Here is a 22,307-nt window from a genome sequence, read left to right as displayed (position 1 = left end):
CATCAAGGTTGTCCTCTTTCCTTTACTATATGTAATGTCCTTGGAAACCTTGCCTATTAAATTGAGGGAATTGCAGATCTTTCAGGGCATTGAAGTGAGAAACAAAAAGTTAAAACTTAAGTCTGTTCACGGACTACATGCTTCTATTTTTAGGCAACCCAGAATCTTGTTTAGCTTCTATAATCCAAATTATTCAGCAATTTAGATCTTTTTCTGGTTTAAAAATAAACTGATAAATCAGAAGCCTTTCCTATATTGTCCTCTTTAAAATATATCTGAAGAAGGTTCCCATACCCCTCACTCCCGAGCAAGTGCTGCTTAGCGTTCCGTCCACCACCTGCCGCCTGGAATGGTTGCTTATGCAGCAGATTTTTATTGCATCTAGATGCATCATAGCGACAAAATGGAAGAGTGACAGTACTCCCATATTACATATGCTTATTCAGAAGTTAGATCAAATGCAAGACCTGTACAAATGGACGGCACAAAAACGTAGGAATCAGCAAAAGTTTTCTGCAATATGGGCCCGTCTCCAGCCCTACCAGGGCTGGAGACGGGCCCATATTAATCAACCCTAGGGAGGTTGGGCAGTTGCACATTAGGTCCCCAAGCAGAGACCCGTTATCCAGCCCCAGTGAACTGGAATGGGATGAGTCTGTTTGCTCCTGATCTGGGGAATCTAAACATTCCGACCATGACCTGCTGAACCTTCTTTCTTATAACTATATGCTGAGATTGTACCCATGACCGCTAAGTTTTTCTTTTTATTTCTTTTACTAGTTCTGTTAATAATGGAAAAGTTATCCATGTACCAAATGTTTAAATCATCTGTATTTTGTTCTATTGGATAATAAAAGACAAATGATAAAAAAAATAAAATATATCTGGCAACAGCATTTTCCATTTAAATGGAATATTTGCCCTGAAACAGCTGGGTATCTGGTTAATACACTCAGCGGAAGATTGGTATAGAATGATTATTATAAAATCTTTAATTTGTAAAAGGCTATTAAATGTGTGGATTATCCTATATCGTTATGAACAGTGTACAGTGGTCAAAATGCTTATTTCCTAGCGTGTAGCCAGATGGACTCAGGCCCAATGGGTATTGTGTTCTCTTGATAGTAGATGGGAGACTGAGTCAGATTTCAAAGCTGACGTCACTCTATATATACCCATGCAGTAAGCTTAACTCTTCAGTATTTCTCAGTCTCCTTAGCAGATGCGGACACTATTCCACACACTAGAATAGTGTTAGCAATTACAGCAAAGAGAGAGAAATCTACAGCAAAAAAAGAGAGAAATTTACCTTTAAGAAGATCGAGCCCCGTTCTCCTGCGGTGAAACCTAAGGGTCCCTCCCCCAGTTGAGAATGCCTGAGGTGATCTCCGATATCCCTCAGAGGTGTGCCTTGGTCCTGGCATGGAATTAGCCCCCAGAGTGGCTGAAAGGCAGCGGATGCACATCCGAGCGCGGCAGTGAAGGTAAAACCCTCCCCCGCCGCAGCTGGAGACCGTCCGATGCACAAGCGGTAAGCAACGAGACCAGGTAAGAAGGAAACTTTAAATTCAGGTCTCCGGTCTCCAGAACTCGGATCGCCGTACTGACTCTGCTTCCAGCAAGTTTAAAAAAAAAAAAAAAAAAAAAAGGGAACACCGATCGGGTTGAGCAGCCTTGGATAGGCTACGCTAGGCCCCGATCCAGTGCAAGGGTCCACACATGTGGAGGCCCTTGGGGGTGCCATCATACATGTGGTGGTCGTTGGTGCCATCTTTCCTTCCCATCGGCAGTACTCGCAGGATCTTCCGACGGCTGATGCGCATAACTTGTGCGCATCCCATAGAGTCGCACGCAGCGGTGTGCACAACTCGGAGCCGCGCACACCTGAGCGCACTATAGGCACATAGCTACGGCCGCACACAAATACTCATCATGCGCATAGCTACGGCCGCGCACAAATTCTCACACACAGTGTAACTTATGCGCCTATACATTTATTCAATAGCACCGGCGTCTAAGAAGGCCGGAAGGCCCTCTCCTTGCACAGCCTGCCAAATAAGAGCCACGCAGACTGAATTGAAGTCCTGCCTGTGCCCGCAGTACGAAGAACCCAGAGGGAACTGACTCCCACTGTCTGAGGGGTCTGGAACTACTGATGATTGCTCCCCAGACCTACGTACCTTGACACGGTCTCCCCACAGGAGGACACCTCTGGGGCCCCTACTCCACCCCTGGAGTCAACATGGACACAGGGACCTTCTCCTGGGTGGAATTCCTCAAAGGGCTACAACCAGCCCCGCTGCGCACCAGGCTCAACCCAGGCCGGAAGCACAAGATCCTCCCGGCACTACTCGGATGCCTCGAGACAGGCCTCATCTAACCAAGAACCAGACATCTCAGTGTGATGAGTGACTCCCTGGAAGAAGGAGAGATCATAAGAACATAAGAAAATGCCATACTGGATCAGACCAAGGGTCCATCAAGCCCAGCATCCTGTTTCCAACAGTGGCCAATCCAGGCCATAAGAACCTGGCAAGTACCCAAAAACTAAGTCTATTCCATGTAACCATTGCTAATGGCAGTGGCTATTCTCTAAGTGAACTTAATAGCAGGTAATGGACTTCTCCTCCAAGAACTTATCCAATCCTTTTTTAAACAAAGCTATATTAACTGCACTAACCACATCCTCTGGCAACAATCCCTCAAGGAATGGAACCATACCGAACCTCGTTTCTCAGACTCCGTAGACGAGGGGCATTCCGAACACTGACCCTATGGCAGAACCAAAGAGAAAATCTATCTTGGTGTCCCCTCGTAAGGCCTCATGCTACTTTCCTATGTTGGAAGCCATCCAGGAACTGTTTGACCTGGCATGGAAGGCCCCGGGGGGCGGTCCTTGGAAGCACTATACCCCCTGGAACCCATGTACCCCCTGGAACTTGCGGCCAAGGAGCTCATCAAGCCCAGCATCCTGTTTCCAACAGTGGCCAATCCAGGCCAAAAGAACCTGGCAAGTACCCAAAAACTAAGTCTATCCCACACTATTGATGCTAGTAATAGCAGTGGCTATTTTCTAAGTCAACTTAATTAATAGCATGTAATGGACTTCTCCTCCAAGAACTTATCCAATCTTTTTTTTTAAACACAGCTATACTAACTGCACTAACCATATCCTCTGGCAACAAATTCCAGAGTTTAATTGTGCGTTGAGTTATCTGAAAGAGTAAATAACCGGTTCACATCTACCTGTTCTAGACCTCTCATGATTTTAAACACTTCTATCATATCCCCCCCTCAGCCGTCTCTTCTCCAAGCTGAAAAGTCCTAACCTCTTTAGTCTTTCCTCATAGGGGAGCTGTTCCATTCCCCTTATCATTTTGGTTGCCCTTCTCTGTACCTTCTCCATCGCAACTATATCTTTTTTGAGATGCGGCGACCAGAATTGTACATAGTATTCAAGGTGCGGTCTCACCATGGAGCAATGCAGAGGCATTATGACATTTTCAGTTTTATTCACCGTTCCCTTTCTAATAATTCCCAACATTCTGTTTGCTTTTTTGACTGCCGCAGCACACTGAACTGACGATTTCAATGTGTTATCCACTGTGACGCCTAGATCTCTTTCTTGGGTGGTAGCATATAATATGCAACCTAACATTGTGAAACTATAGCATGGGTTATTTTTCCCTATATGCATCACCTTGCACTTATCCACATTAAATTTCATCTGCCATTTGGATGCCCAATTTTCCAGTCTCACAAGGTCTTCCTGCAATTTATCACAATCTGCTTGTGATTTAACTACTCTGAACAATTTTGTATCATCTGCAAATTTGACTACCTCATTCGTATTTCTTTCCAGATCATTTATAAATATATTGAAAAGTAAGGGTCCCAATACAGATCCCTGAGGCACTCCACTGCCCACTCCCTTCCACTGAGAAAATTGTCCATTTAATCCTACTCTCTGTTTCCTGTCTTTTAACCAGTTTGTAATCCACGAAAGGACATCGCCACCTATCCTATGACTTTTTACTTTTCCTAGAAGACTCTCATGATGAACTTTGTCAAATGACTTCTGAAAATCCAAGTACACTATATCTACCGGTTCACCTTTATCCACATGTTTATTAACTCCTTCAAAAAAGTGAAGCAGATTTGTGAGGCAAGACTTGCCTTGGGTAAAGCCATGCTGACTTTTTCATTAAACCATGTCTTTCTATATGATCTGTGATTTTGATATTTAGAACACTTTCCACTATTTTTCCTGGCACTGAGGTCGGACTAACCAGCCTGTAGCTTCCCCGATCACCCCTGGAGCCCTTTTTAAATATCGGGGTTACATTAGCTATCCTCCAGTCTTCAGGTATAATGGATGATTTGTAATCCAGGGGAGGTGGACCAGGGACAAGCCTCTCGCGAGGCCCCGAGGTGAGGAAAAAACAGCTGCAAAAACGCGGCGAATTTAAAAAATAAAAAAGCAGCCGCATTTGGAAGGGCACAGCTAAGCCCTCCCCGGAAGCCCCGACGCCTCCCCAGAGCCCTTTAAAGGGCCGAAAACGACTGCAGGCGATCCTTTCTCTCCGGCGCCGCCGCCCTGCACTGCCCCCTCGATCCGGGTCGGCCCTCCCCGCGCGATCGGCGTAGGCCCATCGGGGCCAGGGGAGGTGGACCAGGGACAAGCCTCTCGCGAGGCCCCGAGGTGAGCGAACAAACGTCCCGCCCACCGACACAGCTCCTCCAATAGGAGCCAGCCCTTGAGGGGTTTTAAATCATTTCCAGCCGCGCGCCGAACGCCGCGCGCCGAAGGAGCGCGACAAAGGGGCTTGCCCCTTTGTGTGCCCCTTCGTGTAGCCCCTTGGAGTGCCCCAGGGCCTATCCCTATAGCAGTCAGCCTCTATTTCTCCCAGGCAAAAGACTAATATCTCTAACACGCCTTAGAACAGCAGTACCTGTGCCTGCACTGTGAGGCCCCTAAACCAAATCTATCCAAAGAAGTCCAGTAACTCATTCTTACTCCGACTCATCTCGGTGAGCCATGGCAGCGCTCATTTAGTAAGCAGCCATCCAGATCTCACCCAGTGCCCAGTCTGCACTTTACCATCCAGCGCTCATTCAACTAGCAACATCCAGCGCTCATTCAACTAGCAACCATCCAGCGCTCATTCAACTAGCAACCATCCAGCGCTCATTCAACTAGCAACCATCCAGCGCTCATTCAACTAGCAACCATCCAGCGCTCACTCAACTAGCAACACCCAGCGCTCACTCAACTAGCAACACCCAGCGCTCACTCAACTAGCAACCATCCAGCGCTCACTCAACTAGCAACATCCAGCGCTCATTCAACTAGCAACCATCCAGCGCTCATTCAACTAGCAACCATCCAGCGCTCATTCAACTAGCAACCATCCAGCGCTCATTCAACTAGCAACCATCCAGCGCTCACTCAACTAGCAACCATCCAGCGCTCACTCAACTAGCAACCATCCAGCGCTCACTCAACTAGCAACCATCCAGCGCTCACTCAACTAGCAACCATCCAGCGCTCAGTTACGAAACCAATCATGGCGATCTCATCCATCCCCATCATCCACAACCTCAAGAGACCATCAGCAAAAAAACAAGCCTTACCACACTCTTTACAAAAAAGACTCATCCCTATTGTCATCTCACCTTTAAACCAACTACTGGGACTGTCACTTTTCACCTTATCACTGCTGAACGCACAGTCTTTGACTAAGAAAACTCACCTGCTTCATGACTATCTGCTAGAAACAAACACAGACATATTTGCAATCACTGAAACCTGGTTAAAACCAGAAGACATCGCTACAATCAACCAACTCCCTACTCACTCGTACAACATATTCTCAATCCCCAGACTCAAAAAACGAGGAGGAGGTCTTCTTCTGGCAGCAAAAAAAACACTAGGAATGTCACTACAAACTTCAATATCTTCACATTCTCTAGAATTTGCCGTATTTAAATCCTCTCACCTTCAAATCGGGCTCACATACGCCACCCCAGGATACCTCGAAACCGATCCATCACCTTTGATTGAAAATATAGTAAAACACATCAACTCCGACACACCAGCGATACTATTGGGGGACTTCAACCTCCATGTGGATGTATCTCCCCATTCTCACAGCTGTGAAACTCTCCTAAGCACACTAAACTGCATGGGTTTCAAACAAATAATTAAGGAACCCACCCACAAAGCTGGTCATACGTTGGACCTCATTTTCATTAACCAGGAACTTACTCTTTCCTCTCACCCTACATGCCTTCCAGTTCCCTGGTCAGACCATAAGCTGATCAACACAACACTAAAGATAAACCTACCTACACTCCCAGAAAAGCAGAATAACACAATCCAATTCAAAAAAATGTGCAGCCAGGAAATTCTCAGCAACAGACTATCGGATGAACTTAACCAACTGGACCTTACTAACGCGGACTCAGCCATTTTATCCTGGAACAACATTACCAAAAAAGTGGCCGATACTACATGCCCAACTATTACCAAAGCTCCTCAAGCAAACAAGGACAACAGAAAACCTTGGTACACACCAAAACTAAAATCCTTAAAACAGGATCTCAGAAAAAAAGAACAACACTGGCGGAAAAACCCAACATACACCAACATCACAGCATTCAAAACCATGATGCACCATTACAGAATATCCATCCTCCAAGCAAAAAGAGACTTTTACTCACAAAAAATCCACCACTTCATTTTCGACCCTAGAGCGCTTTTTTCTTTGGTCTCATCCCTCACTAAACCCCTACCAACATCCATATCAGATGATAAAGCAGCAAGCAAAGCAGAAGAACTGGCAACCTACTTCAAAAACAAGATACCAAATCTACTAACTCAGTCCATTAATAATAACAATAATAATTACACTACGCCAGTAATACCTCGAGCTGCAGTCTCATCACAAAAGGCTAGCCTTAAGGAGTTCGAACCGACCTCATCCTTAGAGATCGAAAATATCCTAAAAAAGCTCAAACCTTCTTCTCACCCTCAGGATACCATACCCACCAATCTCCTCATCTCTTGTGCTAAAATCATATCCAAACCCATCGCACAAATCATAAATTGCTCCTTCTCTCACGGGATTGTACCTGACCCACTAAAAATGGCAATCATAAAACCACTCATAAAAAAACCTAATCTTTCTCCTGAAAACCCAGCCAATTTTCGCCCAATAGCTAATCTACCCTTCATCGCAAAAATCTTGGAACGAGTTGCAAACAAACAACTAACAGAATACCTAAACGACCACAAAATTCTTTCCCCATCGCAGTTCGGTTTCCGCCAATCTCGAAGCACCGAAACCCTCCTAATCTCATTAACGGACTCTATATTACTTAAACTTGAAAACAGACAACCGTGTCTTCTCATCCTCCTAGATCTAACAGCAGCTTTTGACACGGTCAATCACAAACACCTGGCAGAAATTGGCATCAGAGATGAGGCCCTCAACTGGTTCAAATCGTTCCTACAGAACAGACAGTATAAGGTCAAGATCAACAAGGAAGAATCTCCACCAGTCACCTGCAACTTAGGAGTCCCACAAGGATCATCACTCTCTCCAACCTTATTCAATATTTACCTTCTGCCACTCTGCCAGCTCCTCATCAACCTGAATCTCGTCCACTACTTATATGCAGACGATGTTCAGATACTGATTCCAATTACTGAATCTCTCCAAAAAACTCTGGACTTCTGGAACTCTTGCCAACAAGCCATCAACAACTTACTCACCAACCTCAACTTGATCCTTAATCAAAACAAAACAGAATATCTCCTCATTTCCCAAAACGGAACCTACACACTTCCAAGTACCATCTTGTCAACTCAATTAACAATAACTCCACAAGTCAGAAATCTAGGAGTTATACTTGATAACCAAATGAATTATAGATCACTCATAAATAACATCGTAAAGGATGGATTCTTCAAATTACAAGTTTTAAAAAGACTGAGACCACTCCTACATTTCAAAGACTTCCGATTAGTTCTACAAGCAATCATTCTCACGAAAATAGATTACTGCAACTCACTTCTACTGGGTCTCCCTGCCAACGCCATAAAACCGCTACAGATGCTGCAGAACGCTGCAGCGAGGATCTTAACCAAGTCCAACAAAAGAGACCACATCTCACCCATCTTAAAAAGCCTACACTGGCTTCCCGTCAAATTCAGAATACTATTCAAAGTGCTCTCAGTAACCCACAAGGCAATACACAACCTGGCACCACTCGAGCTCACATTCCCTCTCCAACTCCACACATCTTCCAGACCAGTGAGACAAGCCTACAAAAACAACCTTCAAATTCCACCGATGAAATCAGCATTAAGTAAAAGAGCTTTCTCCACAGCTGGGCCTAAACTCTGGAACTCTCTCCCAGCAGAGCTCAGATCACTGCAATGCTCCACTACATTTAAAAAAAGACTCAAGACTTGGTTATTCAACCAAGCTTTCCCATAACATCAACCTGCGAAATATCCCTGCCAATATCCCCTCAGTGGTAACACGCTAGAGAACTATATAGATCTTCTCTAGAAATCACATGATCTTTGGCAGTCTCTTATCTTCGGCAGTCTATCATTAAAACCCAGCCTCTAGCCTATATTAGGCACCGCTCATGTTAATTATGTTATTACCCCCTTATATCTTAATCCAAGTTAATTCGACCTGTTCATTGTAAGACATTTACTTGTCATTGTTGTTATTGTTTAAAATGTAAACCGAATTGATCAATAATTTTGTTATTGGAAAGTCGGTATAGAAAAATGCTAAATAAATAAATAAATAAATGATTTTAATAATAGGGTTACAAATTTTTACTAATAGGTCTGAAATTTCATTTTTCAGTTCCTTCAGAACTCTGGGGTGTATACCACTCGGTCCAGGTGATTTACTACTCTTCAGTTTATCAATCAGGCCTACCATATCTTCTAGGTTCACCGTGATTTGGTTCAGTCCATCTGAATCATTACCCATGAAAACCTTCTCCGGTACGGGTACCTCCCCAACATCCTCTTCAGTAAACACTGAAGCAAAGAAATCCCCTTAAAGGATCTATCTTGTTCGGCAGCAAATTGGAGAAGTTAGCCAACAAATAGGGCGAATCTCAAGTGTCCCGACTACCGGAAGACAGAGGTGAAAGACCCCAGCGTTCCTCCCCCAGAAGGACCAAGGGCAGAGGATCGTAGCACTTAGGCCCTACAGGAATGCACAGTTCCAGGTACCTAGCCCCTCCGGAGGGACCCAGTCCTCTCGGAACAGACACACACCAAGAGGGGAGCAGGACTGGGGGCAGGTTCCAGCCATACCCCACAATGAAAAGAGACTGACCCATCCACAGGAAGAAGCCATAGGGGGTCGACTTGCCCCCTTCTACCAAAGGTGAGTCGAGATAACGTCGAACAAATGGGTCCTAAACATCCTCGAGAGGGGTGCTCTCTGAAATTCCGCTGCATCCATCAAGACAAATTTGAGATCACCCTGCCATTCCCACAAGAGACTGGCAGTAGAAACCACATTAACAAGACTACTCAGTCTGAAGGCAATAACTCTGGTGCCCATGCCCCAGCAAACAACTGGGTGCTATTCCATCTATTTTATCATCCCCAAGAAGGGAAGGGTCCTTCCGACCCATCTTGGATCTCAAGAACATCATCCGTCATCTACGGATACCACACTTCCACATGGAAAATCTGCGCATTGCGATACTGGGTCACCATTACCAATTCTAGGCGCTACCCTCTGGTTTAGCATCCGCCCCCAGGATCTTTACCGAATTATGGTGGTCGTGGCAGCAATACTGAGGAAGGAAGGGATCCTGTTACATCCCTAACTGGGCGATTGATAGATCAGGGCAAAGCCTTTGGAAGAGCACAGACAGGTGATCGGCAGAGTCAAGAGCCTACAGGAGCTCAGATGGGTCGTGAATATGAACAAAAGTGGTCTACAGCCCTCTGTCACTAAAGTACCGGGGGGGGGGCATGCCCTGTTCGACACCAAACAGAACAAAGTTTTCCTTCCCCCTCCGAGGAGAAGGAAACTGGAACAATCACGACAATTGATGACCAATGCACGCCCCAAGGTATGGGACTACCTTCAAGTCTTCAGCCTCATGACATCAACCCCAGAGGTCATTCCGTGGGCAAGGGCCCATATGCGATTGCACCAGTGCTCCCTATTGTCACGATGGAACCAACTGTCCCAGGACTACTCAATTCACCTCCAACTACCAGCAGAGGTTCGGGCTTAACTCCAATGGTGGCTACAAGAACACCACCGAACACACTCAGCGGAGATTGGTCTAGAATGAATATTATAAAATCTTTGATAATTTATAAAAGGCTATTAAATGGGTGGATTATCCTATATTGTATAGTGGTCAAAATGCTTGTTCTGCCAAAAATATTATATGCCCTTTAGATGCTTCCCATGTGGGTCCTTTAATCAGAAAGATACATTTGAACCTACTTGTATATAGACTCCTGTAAGTAACCTGTTTAAGCCTTTATATATAGACCTGTAAATAGCCTGTTACAGTTTTATTGCTTTAATTTCATTACCCTCTGCTCTATGTATATTCCTCCCTGTTTCCCCTCCCCGTTGATTGTAATTTCAGCCTTTCAGTTACAATGTGAACCGGTATGATGTATGCTTACTAATGCCGGTATATAAAAAGTTTCAAATAAATAAAATGTACAATTTACTATATGTGCCTCTATGTAAACCGTTGTGACGGTAATATACTGAACGACGGTACAGAAAAGATTTTAAATAAATAAAATAAAGTTTTAGGTCCGCTATTACTACCTTTATATGGCACAAGAAGCTATTCCTTATTGTGTAAGGAGAAAAAGCAGGGTGGTCAAGCTTTACCTGACTTAAGGGCTTATAACGTAGCTTCTTTAATTTGTTACGTTCATGATTGGGTCTCAAGACATTCCAAATTTGATCCAGATCATCTGCTGAAGGTTTTTGCTACTCCATGGCATCCAATCAGTTTATTTTATCACCCCAAAGTACAATCCTTAATGTTAAATAAGTGGGATTTTTGGTTTAGATCTATTCATAAGGCATGGAAGTGGTGGAGGATTAAAAATGATGTCACCATGGATTAAAAATTGTCACCATTCCTTTTGCTGACGGGTAATCCAAATATCCCAAGTAGTATGGCATAGAGAGTATATAGGGAATGGAGGGAAAAGGGACTATATTTTTTGGGACAATTAAGTCAGACAGACATGCAAAGTCTAAGTTCATTCCACCAATTAAAAGAAGACTGGGATATTCCTAACGTTCTTAAATTGGCTACTCACTGGGGAAATGATTTAGGAGTGCAACTAGATATTAAAGATATCTTGGCGGCTTTCTCTTATCTTTATAAATCTGTCAAACCAGCTAATTTGAGGGAGGTACAATTTAAAATCCTATACCTATCAGAGCCAAAGGAGCTAAAATCAGATTATGGATGTCCAATCTTTGTTTGAAATATAACAGCACTAGAGGTGATCTTTGGCATGTGTTCACTGAACGTTGTAAATTGGACACTTTTTGGACACATACATAACATACTTACAGGCTGAGGCAGAATGGTGTGCTTGGCCAAGCGCACCGTTTACCATGTAACTGGCTGTGCGTTTCCGACCCACGTTAAATTCTAAGCAACCCAGAAAAGGGTACAGAAAAGCAAAAAATACTGCTTTTCTGTACACCCTCCAACTTTTTTTTTTTTTTAATTTGCCCGCCACTTGGTAGGCTAGAAAAACGGTCACTCAATTTTACCAGCATCTGTTTTCCTAATGCGTGGCTGTCTGCGGGTTCGGAAACAGACGCCGGTAAAATAGAGCGTTGGTTGTCAGGACCTGCTGACAGCCACCTATTCGCTAATAAGGAGGCGCTAGGGATGAGCTATTGTCCCTAGCGCCTCCTTATTAGCGCACCACCTCATTTAGAGAATCGCACGTCGGGAGAGCAGGCACTCAACACTCACTCTCGCATTTTTTACTGTATCAGCCTGTTTATGTTGAATACTACTATAATTTGGAATGGTAAAATGACTTATTTATATTTGAAGATTTGCAAATTACCTGCAGGTAGCAAACAATCAATTTGCTAAAAAAAGTTATTCTGCTGTGCTGGCATAATGAAGAACTACCTTGTTTTTCTGTATGGAAATTAGAAATGTTGAAATATGCTCATATGGAACAATTAAGATGAGCCTTTTGGTCTTAATGAGTTATTAAAAACATAAAATGCTGTATGAATGAGGATGGATGAATGGGAAAGTCTGCAATATGGGTGGGGGAGCTTAAGAAATTACAAAAAATCAAGCAGCATAAAAATTTCTGTTTAACAAGTTGTATTACTTGGATAAAAGTTGTTCTCTGAGAGTTTATGGATTTAAAATGTCATATTGTTCAAACTTTTTGCTTCAATAAAGAAATATTTAAAAAAAACAAAAACCTCCAGGACTGCATCAGTCATCCCGTCTCTCTGGGACTCGTTGTCCTGATGACAGGTACTTTCAAATCTGGAATGGGGGATCTCTTTTCAAAATCCGCCTACCCTCACCACAGATGCATCCACCCTGGGCTAGGAGGCTCCTGTAGATGGGCTCAGTACCCAGGGGCTCTGGTCTGCCCAGGTAAGCTGTTGCTAAATCAATTTCCTGGAGCTCTGGGCGAGCAAGTATGACTGTGGGCTTTCAGAGATCAGCTGTCCTACAAAGTTGTCCTGATCCAAACCGACAACCAGGTAGCTATGTGGTATGTCAACAAACAGGGAGGCACAAGATCGTACCTCCTGTGTCAGGAAGCGGTCCAGATCTGGTTGTGGGCCCTGTCTCCAGGATGGTGCTCAGGGCCAGGTACCTTGTCAGACTGGAGAATGTGGCAGCAGACAGGCTGTCGAGCTTTCAGATCCCATGAGTGGTCCCTGGACCAGGAGGTAGCGAATCGGATATTCCACCTCTGGGTGTAGATCCATTTGTGTCTCCCTACAACAGGAAGGTACCTTGGTTCTGCTCCCTGTAAGGTCAGATGGCAAACCAGCCTTGGATGCCCTGGCGCATCATTGGGGCAACAGTTTTCTGTATGCATATCCTCCAATTCCTTCAGTAGTGAAGACCCTTTTGAATCTTCATGAGGACATGGGACTATGATCCTCATAGTCGCTTACTGGCCGAGCCAGATCTGGTTTCTATTCCTATGGGAGTTCTGCAACCACTCGATTTTTGAGGATGTGTCTCGAGTCCTGGTGGGTTTTAGAAAGTCTTCCACTAGAACGTCCTCTGGACTGAAGTGGAGAAAGTTTTCTGTGTGCTGTGAGCAGAAGGCCCTAGATCTGTTTTCCTACCCCACACCAAAATTGCTTGATTACCTTCTACACTTATCATAAAGCAGCCTAAAACCCAACTCTGTTAGAGTTCATTTCAGTGCAATTGGTGTATACCACCAAGGTGTAGATGGTATGCCTATCTCTGACAGCCTACAGTTGTGCGCTTCATGTGGGGCCTCCCGCTGTGTCTTGGGACTTCAATGTGGTGTTAGCTCAGCTGTTGAAAGCTCCTTTTGAGCCACTGCACACCTGTAATCTGAAGTACCTGATCTGGAAGATCATATTTTTGGGGGTGGTCACTTCAGTGCACAGGGTCAGCAAGCTCCAGGCCTTAGTGACTTATCCACCTTACACTAAGTTTTATCATGACAGGGTGGTCTTGCGTATACACCCTAGGTTCCTGCCTAAGGAGGTGTCGGATTTCCATCTTATCCAGTCCTTTGTTCTGCCAACATTCTTTCCCAGACCCCATTCGTACCAAAGCGAATGAGCATTGCACAGTTTGGTCTGCAAACAAGTCTTAGCCTTCTACCTGGAGTGGACAGAAGCCCATAGACAGTCCACCCAACTTTTTATTTCTTTTGATAGGAATAGATTAGGTGTTGCTGTTGACAAACAGACACGATCTAATCGGCTAGCAGATGGCATCACCTGTTATGCTCAAGTGCGACTGTATCTTGGGGGTCATGTCAAGGCTCATTCTGTCACAGCCATGGCAGTGTCTGTGGCCCACTTGCGAGCAGTTCCCAAGGAGATCTGCAAGGCTGCAACATGGAGTTCTCTCCACACATTCACATCGCACTATTGTGTGGATAGGAATATCTAATGTGACAGGTCAGCCAGTCTGTCCTTCAGAACCTGTTTAAGGTGTAGAACCCAACTCTCCCTACCTAGGGCCCGTTGTTTGGGCTCAGGTTGTCTTCCCCCTCTGTTACCAATAGCACTGCTGTTGTGCCTGTTAGCACCTGGTTGGGTGTTTGCATTGGTCGGCCACCTGTAGCTAGGGATTCATTAACATCCTGCTTGTCCTTGGAGAAAGCAGAGTTGCTTATCTGTAAAAGGTGTTGGGTTTCTTCTAATTTTCAGTTAGCCAAATCAGTTCTAGAAACTTTGACTTAAGATTTCCGTGTTGGGGCTCCATCTGATGATGTCACCCCTGTGTGAGGACTAACATCCTGCTGTCCTCTGAGAATACCTGTTACAGGTAAGCAACTCTATGTTCCTATTCTGACTGGTATTTCTCCTTTAGAGTTTTGCTCATGTCTTTATAGTAGTGATAAACAGCAATAGTGTGTTTAAAAAAAAAAAGTGGGAAGGAGGGGAAGAATCAATCCAAAATTCTGAGGTCTGTGTATTAGCTGGTAGAGAGGATGCATTCAGGAATTGGGAAGATGGAAAACAAACAAGTGAAATAATAGTGCTGTAGGATTCCAGCAGGGGCGAAACTGACATCTCTGAATGCAGCCATCCTGGAGAAGAAAGCAGAAAAAAAAAGAATGACATTAGCTTATTTTAATATTTCTTCTGATGTCATTATTCCAGCCCAGGTGGGGAATGAATGAGTCTGGATTTGCTTCCTACTTTGATCAAATTCCTATTGCTTCACTTTTTCAAAGTCTTGTCCGAATCCCCAACAGTATCGTTGGAGATTCGGACAAGCTTTTAACGTTTATCAATGTAAGAGTTCATTAAATTGATCCAATATGATCTTTTCTTTCATGCAATCACATGAAGGTCAACCCAGATCAAGACATACTCCTGGGATAATGCACAAGTGCTGCTGGTCGGGAATAAGTGTGACATGGAGGATGAGAGAGTGGTGTCATCAGAGAGGGGGAGGCAACTTGCAGACCACCTTGGTAAGTAGATGCTGCTTTGCAAGACAGAAAACACTCAGGTCACCAATTAGATTGACTCCACATCAGCATTTGATTAGACATTTTAAGCAGCAGTCGGCACAATAATGCATTGAATTGTTGTCAAATTATTTTGATAGTTATTGCTAGGACATCCTAACTTACATGCTTAGCTTGGAGTATGTTGAAGAAATCAGCAGTCTGTGGATTCCAAGTTAATATGGTATGTGGTGTTGAAGTAACACTTATTTTTAATTAGTAAAATCTCTGGTCCGGGTGAAGGACAGCAAATGAAGCAAGCAGTTCTCAGTACCCTGGGCACTTATATACAAACTTTGGTTGATCAATAACCGCTTATTTCCCCCACTATGGCATAATGGAATGGTTCATTGTCATTCCCTGCTTGGTTGAATGCATTTAGGAAACTAGTCCTGGGGCTATACTTACAATGTACCGTATTTTCCAGCGTATAAGACGACTGGGCGTATAAGACGACCCCCCCCTTTTTTATACATATTTTTAAGAAAAAAAATAATTTTACACTCAAACAGGAGCAACCCTATCTATGAAAAAGCAACACTACAAATACCGTATATCAGGCCCTAAAAACCAATACACCTCTTATTAGGAAAACAGAACTAGCAAGCAGCTATAGATCCTCACACAGAAATAATTGTAAAACTATACTAATAAGCAGAATAAATGTTTCAAAACAGCTATGAACAGAATAACATCCAACAATTAAAAACTCATAAAAACTATTAAACATTCTCCAAACACCAATAAAATATTTCAAAAAAGCAGACACATCACATAATATTAAATAATTAAAATGGCAGTCAATCAAGAAAAATAAACTTTAAAAGCCACCTTTACTTACCCCCTCCAGCAGCCTACTCCTCTTCCATGCAGGCTGTAGCACACACCAGAAGCAGCAGTAATGGCTAAGCTCTATACTCATGGTCCTCTTCCTTAGGGCCCATGTCTCTCACACACACACACACACACACCATACCAGTCATGCCCCCATGACCAGTTTCTGTCTCTCACACACCAATCATTTCCCAAACAGTCTTTGACACACCCACCAGACACCTTCCTCAACAGTTTCTCTCATGCCATACACACACACAGGCTTCCCACTCCCGTGTTCTGCTTACCGTACATATACGGGCTTCTCACTCTCATAATCACTTTCTCTGTCTCTCTCACACACACACACACACACACACACACACACACACACACACACCAGTCTCTCTCTCATTTCCATGCTTGCTCTCCACGTGCACAGGCTTCTCATTCCCTGAATCACATTCTATAGATTGTTGGCTTCTCTTCATGGAAAATTTTGAAATAAAGTTGGAGGAGATGTCTACTGGGCCTATGGGAATGGGTACGGGCAAACATGCTGGTGGAGGATAAAATGGTGCAGGAAGTAATCTCTGCAGTGGAGAGAATTTTGGACACCTTAATGAGGGAGCTAACTAAAGTGGTGTTAGCTGCTATTAACCAGAAACTAAAAAAAAAATAGTAACATAGTATTGTCGGCAGAAAAAGTCCAAATATTTCATCCTGTCTGCCCAGCAAGCTTTCCATATCAGCAACTGCCGCTCCATGCAGGTTACCCTCAAGTGTCTGCCAAAGGCAGTAACTGCTGTGCATGTTACCCTCATGCCTTATGTTAACAACTGTCAAACCCATAACAAAACTACTGCAAATTGTTTACATGATGAGCAGCCTTCCTGATAAATCAATCGATGCTGCTTGAATGTTCTTTGCTTTTGGACTTGGCCATAGAAGCTTTATCCCCAGTGTCAGCATATCAGTATCCCAGACCGTAAAAGTTAGGGTCCAGCATTGGCTGTCTTCAGAATGCAATACCCTTTTTTTCCCTGCCTTGCTGTCAGATTGGAGAGTGATGTTGCACTTGTGTCTAAATCAAGGCTAATTGGTTAAAGGTATTAATCTCTCATGCTTTCTGGTTAAGAGTATTAACTGTCGTTCTGTGCAGGTTTTACCCCATGCTTCCTTTTCTTTATTAATATCTTCAAGCCTTTAGGGATCCACAGTGTTTAACCCATACCGTTTTGACTTCGTTTACTGTTCTTGTCCTTACTACCTCTTCTGGAAGGGCATTCTGGGCATCCACCACCTCTCCATGAAAAAATATTTCCTTTTGTTGGCTCTGTCTTTCCCCCTGGATTTTCATTTTGTGACCCGGAGTTCTACTGTTTCCTTTCCATCAAAAAAGGTTTAAAGTTTGCACATCGTTAAATCCTCTCAGGTAACTGAAGGTCTGTATCATATCCCTCCCTGCACCAGTTCTCTTCCAGGGTCTACATATTCATATCCTTCAGCCTCTCCTCATAAGTCTTTTTATACAGACCCCATATTATGGTCGCCTTTTTGGGACCCCTCCATCCTGTCTCTTTCCTTTTTTAGATATGGGCTCCAGTACTGAACACTACTCCAGATGAGGCCTCACCAAGGATCTGTACAAGGGCATTATCACCTCCCGTTTTCTTACTGGTTTTTCCTCTCTGTTAATCCCAGCATTCCTCTGGCTTTAGCTATCACCTTGTAGTATTGCCTCTCTTCCTCCCGATTGACAGACACTATTATCCCAAGGTCTCTTCCAGTCTGTATATATTAATCTTTCACTCCCTATCACATACAGTTCTTTTGGATTACCGCACCCCAAATGCATGACTCTACATGTCTTTGCATTGAATCCCAGCTACCAAATAAGAACATAAGAAAATGCCATACTGGGTCAGACCAAGGGTCCATCAAGCCCAGCATCCTGTTTCCAACAGTGGCCAATCCAGGCCATAAGAACCTGGCAAGTACCCAAAAACTAAGTCTATTCCATGTAACCATTGCTAATGGCAGTGGCTATTCTCTAAGTGAACTTAATAGCAGGTAATGGACTTCTCCTCCAAGAACTTATCCAATCCTTTTTTAAACACAGCTATATTAACTGCACTAACCACATCCTCCGGCAACAAATTGTGCGTTGAGTAAAAAAGAACTTTCTCCGATTAGTTTTAAATGTGCCCCATGCTAACTTCATGGAGTGCCCCCTAGTTTTTCTACTATCCGAAAGAGTAAATAACCGAAAGCAAATCCTTGAGCAGTCCTCTTTGGATGAATTACATGACAAATTGGAAGCAAATCACAACACACTTGCAGTAGTTGAGCAGAAGGTGGAGCACTACAGCAATATAATTGTGGGAAAGCTTTTCTAGATTATGTCCGAGTATTGTATAATAAATAGTCCCATGGCACAGATCTGGGTTTATGGCTCCTTATCTGATAAATTGGAGTTGGGTCATGGCACAAGGCAGGGCTGTCCCTTGTCCCCCTTATTATTCATGTTATCGCTAGAGCCTTTAGCAATTAAATTATACTCATCATCAACATTTTGAAGGGATTCAGTTGGGGAGAAGACTTGTCTGGACTGGTGTAACAGTACTAACAGGAATAAGATTTGCCAGACTGGGTCAGACCAAAGGTCAATGCAGATCACAAGTACTTGGCAGAATCTCAAAATGTTGATAGATTCCATGCTGCTTAGCCCTATCAACGTCTCTATTTGCTTTCTTGGCCTTGCCACACACTACTAAGCAAAGGATTTCAACATATTATCCCCAATGACGTCTAGATCCTTTCCCTGGGTGGTGGCGCCCAATATGGAACTTTGCATTGTGTAGCTATAATTTTATTTGTTCTTCCCTAAGTGTATCACTTTGCACTTGTCCACATTAAATGTCATCTGCCATTTGGATGCCCAGTCTTGCAAAGTCCTCTTAATTTCTCACAAAGTTTTTGTGCTTTAGCAACTTGAATAATTTTGTATCATCAGCAAATATGATTACCTTGCTTGGGTTTATGGCTTCCAGGGTCTACATATTCATATCCTTCAGCCTCTCCTCATAAGTCTTTTTATACAGACCCCATATTATGGTCGCCTTTTTGGGACCCCTCCATCCTGTCTCTTTCCTTTTTTAGATATGGGCTCCAGTACTGAACACTACTCCAGATGAGGCCTCACCAAGGATCTGTACAAGGGCATTATCACCTCCCGTTTTCTTACTGGTTTTTCCTCTCTGTTAATCTGTAGGTCATTTACTGGTTTTTCTGTAGGTCATTTACTGGTTTTTCCTCTCTGTTAATTTGTAGGTCATTTATAAATAAGTTAAAAAGCAGTGGTCCCAGTACAGATGCCTGGGGCACTTCACTATTTGCTTTTCCAATTAAAAAATGCTCAAGGCGAATTAGCATAAATTACATAAAGTACAGCAGAATTAAGAGACTCGTGATAAAACACACAATTTAAAATAAAAACCCATCATAATATAAATAAAATCCTTCATAATGTGTGATGTTTATTAGAATAACGGTATAAAAAAACCAATCAATAAATAACTATACAACAATGAAAAATATAGCTTTTCTTTTAAAAGCCAGTTGGATGAGCCATGTTCTGACTAACTTTCAAACTGTTTTAAACATGTCTTCTCCTGGAAATTAGGGAAGTTTTATAGTTGAGCTGATGAAAGAATGTCCAGAATGGCGTAAGACGTTACACTTTATAGAAGGTTAATATTACTAGTGATATTTACTTTTCAAATATTGAGTGTCTGACATAGATGGTATGGCTTTCTTTTAAGACAAAAGTATTTTAATAGCCAGCAGAATTAGCAGTTGGTGCTCTGCATTACCAAGCAAAAGACTAGATCATTTTTTTCTGTTTGCACGCCATAGTTGTTTGGGAGTGCTATTCAGAAGTCTTGCAGGCCTTCAGGAGAAAGTTAGGCCCAATACTGCATTCTTCTGTTGGTGCCAAAATCCTTCTCACAGCCACAGGAGGTCACTGTAGGAATTTGTCTGTCTGTGGGAAGCAAGGAAATGCTATAGTTCTTTATAGCATAACCTTGCAGGAAAAAAAATAAAACACAGCAAAATGTTTTGGGGTTTTTTCATTTGCCCTAGAAGTGCATAGTCACTGTAACAGTTACAATGTCCAACTCTGTTTCCACCATTAGAGCGTGCAGATTTGGGATTTTGTTGTCCAGACTATGGGCATTTGTGCTCATAGCTTCCCAGCTTCTCTCCTTGCACATCTTTTCTTCCCTATTCAATTGTTTTTTGTTAATGTCTTCACGCACTTCTTGGAGATGTTGGGGGTGACATTTCAGTTTCCTTTGCCACCCCCATCCTCTAGTTTAAATGCCTTAGGGTATATGATTTAAATTTTTCACTTAGGATCCTTTTGCCTTCCACAGACTGATGTAAACCATCTTTGACATAGATGACCCTAGCCCCCAATGTATCTAAAACATTCTTTCTGCGCTGAAGGACATTTGCAAGGTGGCTACTTGGTCATCTTTACATTCCTTTGTGAAGCATTATTGATTGGACGTTCCTGCTAAAGAGGACACAGCTTTTGGGGTTGGCGTTTATAAAGCAGCTATTACCTTCTTTTTCTATAAGTAGTTGGGTATTTCCAATCTGTTTGGACTAAACTGGACTGATTATAGTAGGAAGAAATGGAAGGAGAAATTTGTATCTGTATAATTTTCTTTCCACGAGTCCTGCTACACCAGTCCAGGACCCTCCTGGGAAGTTTGGGCGTATTTGAGTCTGAGTCGCTTCTAAGCTCAGATGTAGAACTCTGAGTAACAGGTCTTCCTTTCTACCTGTTGTGGTTTCCCATCCTGTTTGTTGCTTTTTCTCCCCACAGTTCTTGTACTGGAGAGTGGATATGAGAGGATTTCTTGCCATGTATGTTTGACATTTCTTATTTTTAAATTGAATAATATAGTTTTGTTTTCAATGCTTTGTCATAGGTATATTGTGTTTTATCTGTGCTGCACCACCCTACATGGTGGCAAAGATGTTATGGAGGAAATGTGTGTTATGCCTCCATCTGCTTGTAGGGGACATAACCCATCTATTTGGACTAAACTGGACTGGTGTAGCAGGGTTACTAACAGTTTCACATTTCTCACTATACCAAAAAGTCAATTTTTTAATGAAATCCTTTTATATTTGGTTTTAAACGTTTAAACTATACAGCACAAATACAACATTTCTACCATATACGAATATTGGCTATTTATCAAATAAAGACATATAAGTTACTAAACATTAATTGTGAAATGCCACTTTTTAAATTTTGCTTTGAAATACAGTGCAACCATACTTTTTATCTTTTTGAAAAAGTCGTGATCATCTTTCCAAGTCTATGAGGTTATATATACTGAAGCTGCACTCAGCATCAGCAGAGTTTGTCATGCTGTTAATTCAAATTAATGCCATCTCTGCCAGTTTTGTAATATAAATATCTGCAGTCTTCTAAAATATATGGAAGGGGAGAGGAGGAAGAATGTAATCCACAGCTCCACAAGACTTTTTTTTAGTTCTTGGTGTCAACAAATGGCAGTGTCATGGGTCGGGGCTCTGTGGATCTTTGATCTGCGCCCTCTCCCCACGCAGTGGGCCGCAGGCCGTGTTCAGCCTTTAGAGTATTTTTCATTCATTTAGGAAGTCTTTCTTCACGGAGAGGGTGGTGGATACCTGGAATGCCCTTCCGGAGGAAGTGGTGAAGACCAGAACTGTGAAGGACTTCAAAGGGGCGTGGGATAAACACTGTGAATCCATAAATTCAAGAGGCCGCCAATGAAGAGTGGGGGACTCGCCAGAATGATGGCTACTGCCTGGAGACAATACCCTTATTCAATAAACATATACATGGTTACTGTGACTCCAACATCACTCTAAGCTTCAACAGCAAGAGGAAATATGAAAAAAAGGATTTGCACTCACAAAGCGGGGAGTAGCTGGCTTGTTACGGCAGTTACTACCCCAAACCAAATAAGCCTGATACTTCACTTTCAATGCATATCCAGCATAGTTCTCTGCTTCAACGGCAGGGCTGAAGAAAAACTGATACTTCACACATCCAGCAGAGCTCTCTGCCTCAACGGCAGGGGAGAAGAAAAAAGGGTTTGCACTCACAAAGCGGGGAGTAGCTGGCTTGTTACGGCGGTTACTACCCCAAACCAAA

General features: G+C 43.1%; 2 protein-coding genes across 8 annotated transcripts in view; one reads left to right on the top strand and one right to left on the bottom strand.

Annotated features, from left to right (window-relative positions):
- Positions 1–22,307, top strand: part of RAB3A (RAB3A, member RAS oncogene family) — a 136,475-nt gene that overhangs the window by 81,999 nt on the left and 32,169 nt on the right. For all 3 annotated transcript variants that reach the window (XM_029614339.1, XM_029614340.1, XM_029614341.1), the window contains exon 4: positions 15,111–15,235. In XM_029614339.1, coding sequence (XP_029470199.1) covers positions 15,111–15,235 — 125 coding nt within the window. The remainder of the gene's footprint in view (positions 1–15,110; positions 15,236–22,307) is intronic.
- MPV17L2 (MPV17 mitochondrial inner membrane protein like 2) overlaps positions 12,205–22,307 on the bottom strand; it is a 169,369-nt gene continuing 159,266 nt past the window's right edge. For 3 of the 5 annotated variants that reach the window (XM_029614343.1, XM_029614342.1, XM_029614344.1), the window contains exon 7: positions 14,710–14,845. In XM_029614343.1, the coding sequence (XP_029470203.1) occupies positions 14,753–14,845 (93 nt within the window). In that variant the 3' untranslated portion in view covers positions 14,710–14,752. Of the gene's footprint in view, positions 14,846–22,307 lie in introns of all 5 variants that reach the window. The other 2 variants (XM_029614346.1, XM_029614345.1) reach the window with 2 other exon arrangements.

The sequence above is a fragment of the Rhinatrema bivittatum genome, chromosome 8 (genome assembly GCF_901001135.1).
Source record: "Rhinatrema bivittatum chromosome 8, aRhiBiv1.1, whole genome shotgun sequence".
NCBI lineage: Eukaryota > Metazoa > Chordata > Amphibia > Gymnophiona > Rhinatrematidae > Rhinatrema > Rhinatrema bivittatum.
The sequence above is the reverse complement of the archived record's forward strand: the minus strand, read 5'-3'. Positions and strand labels throughout refer to the sequence as shown.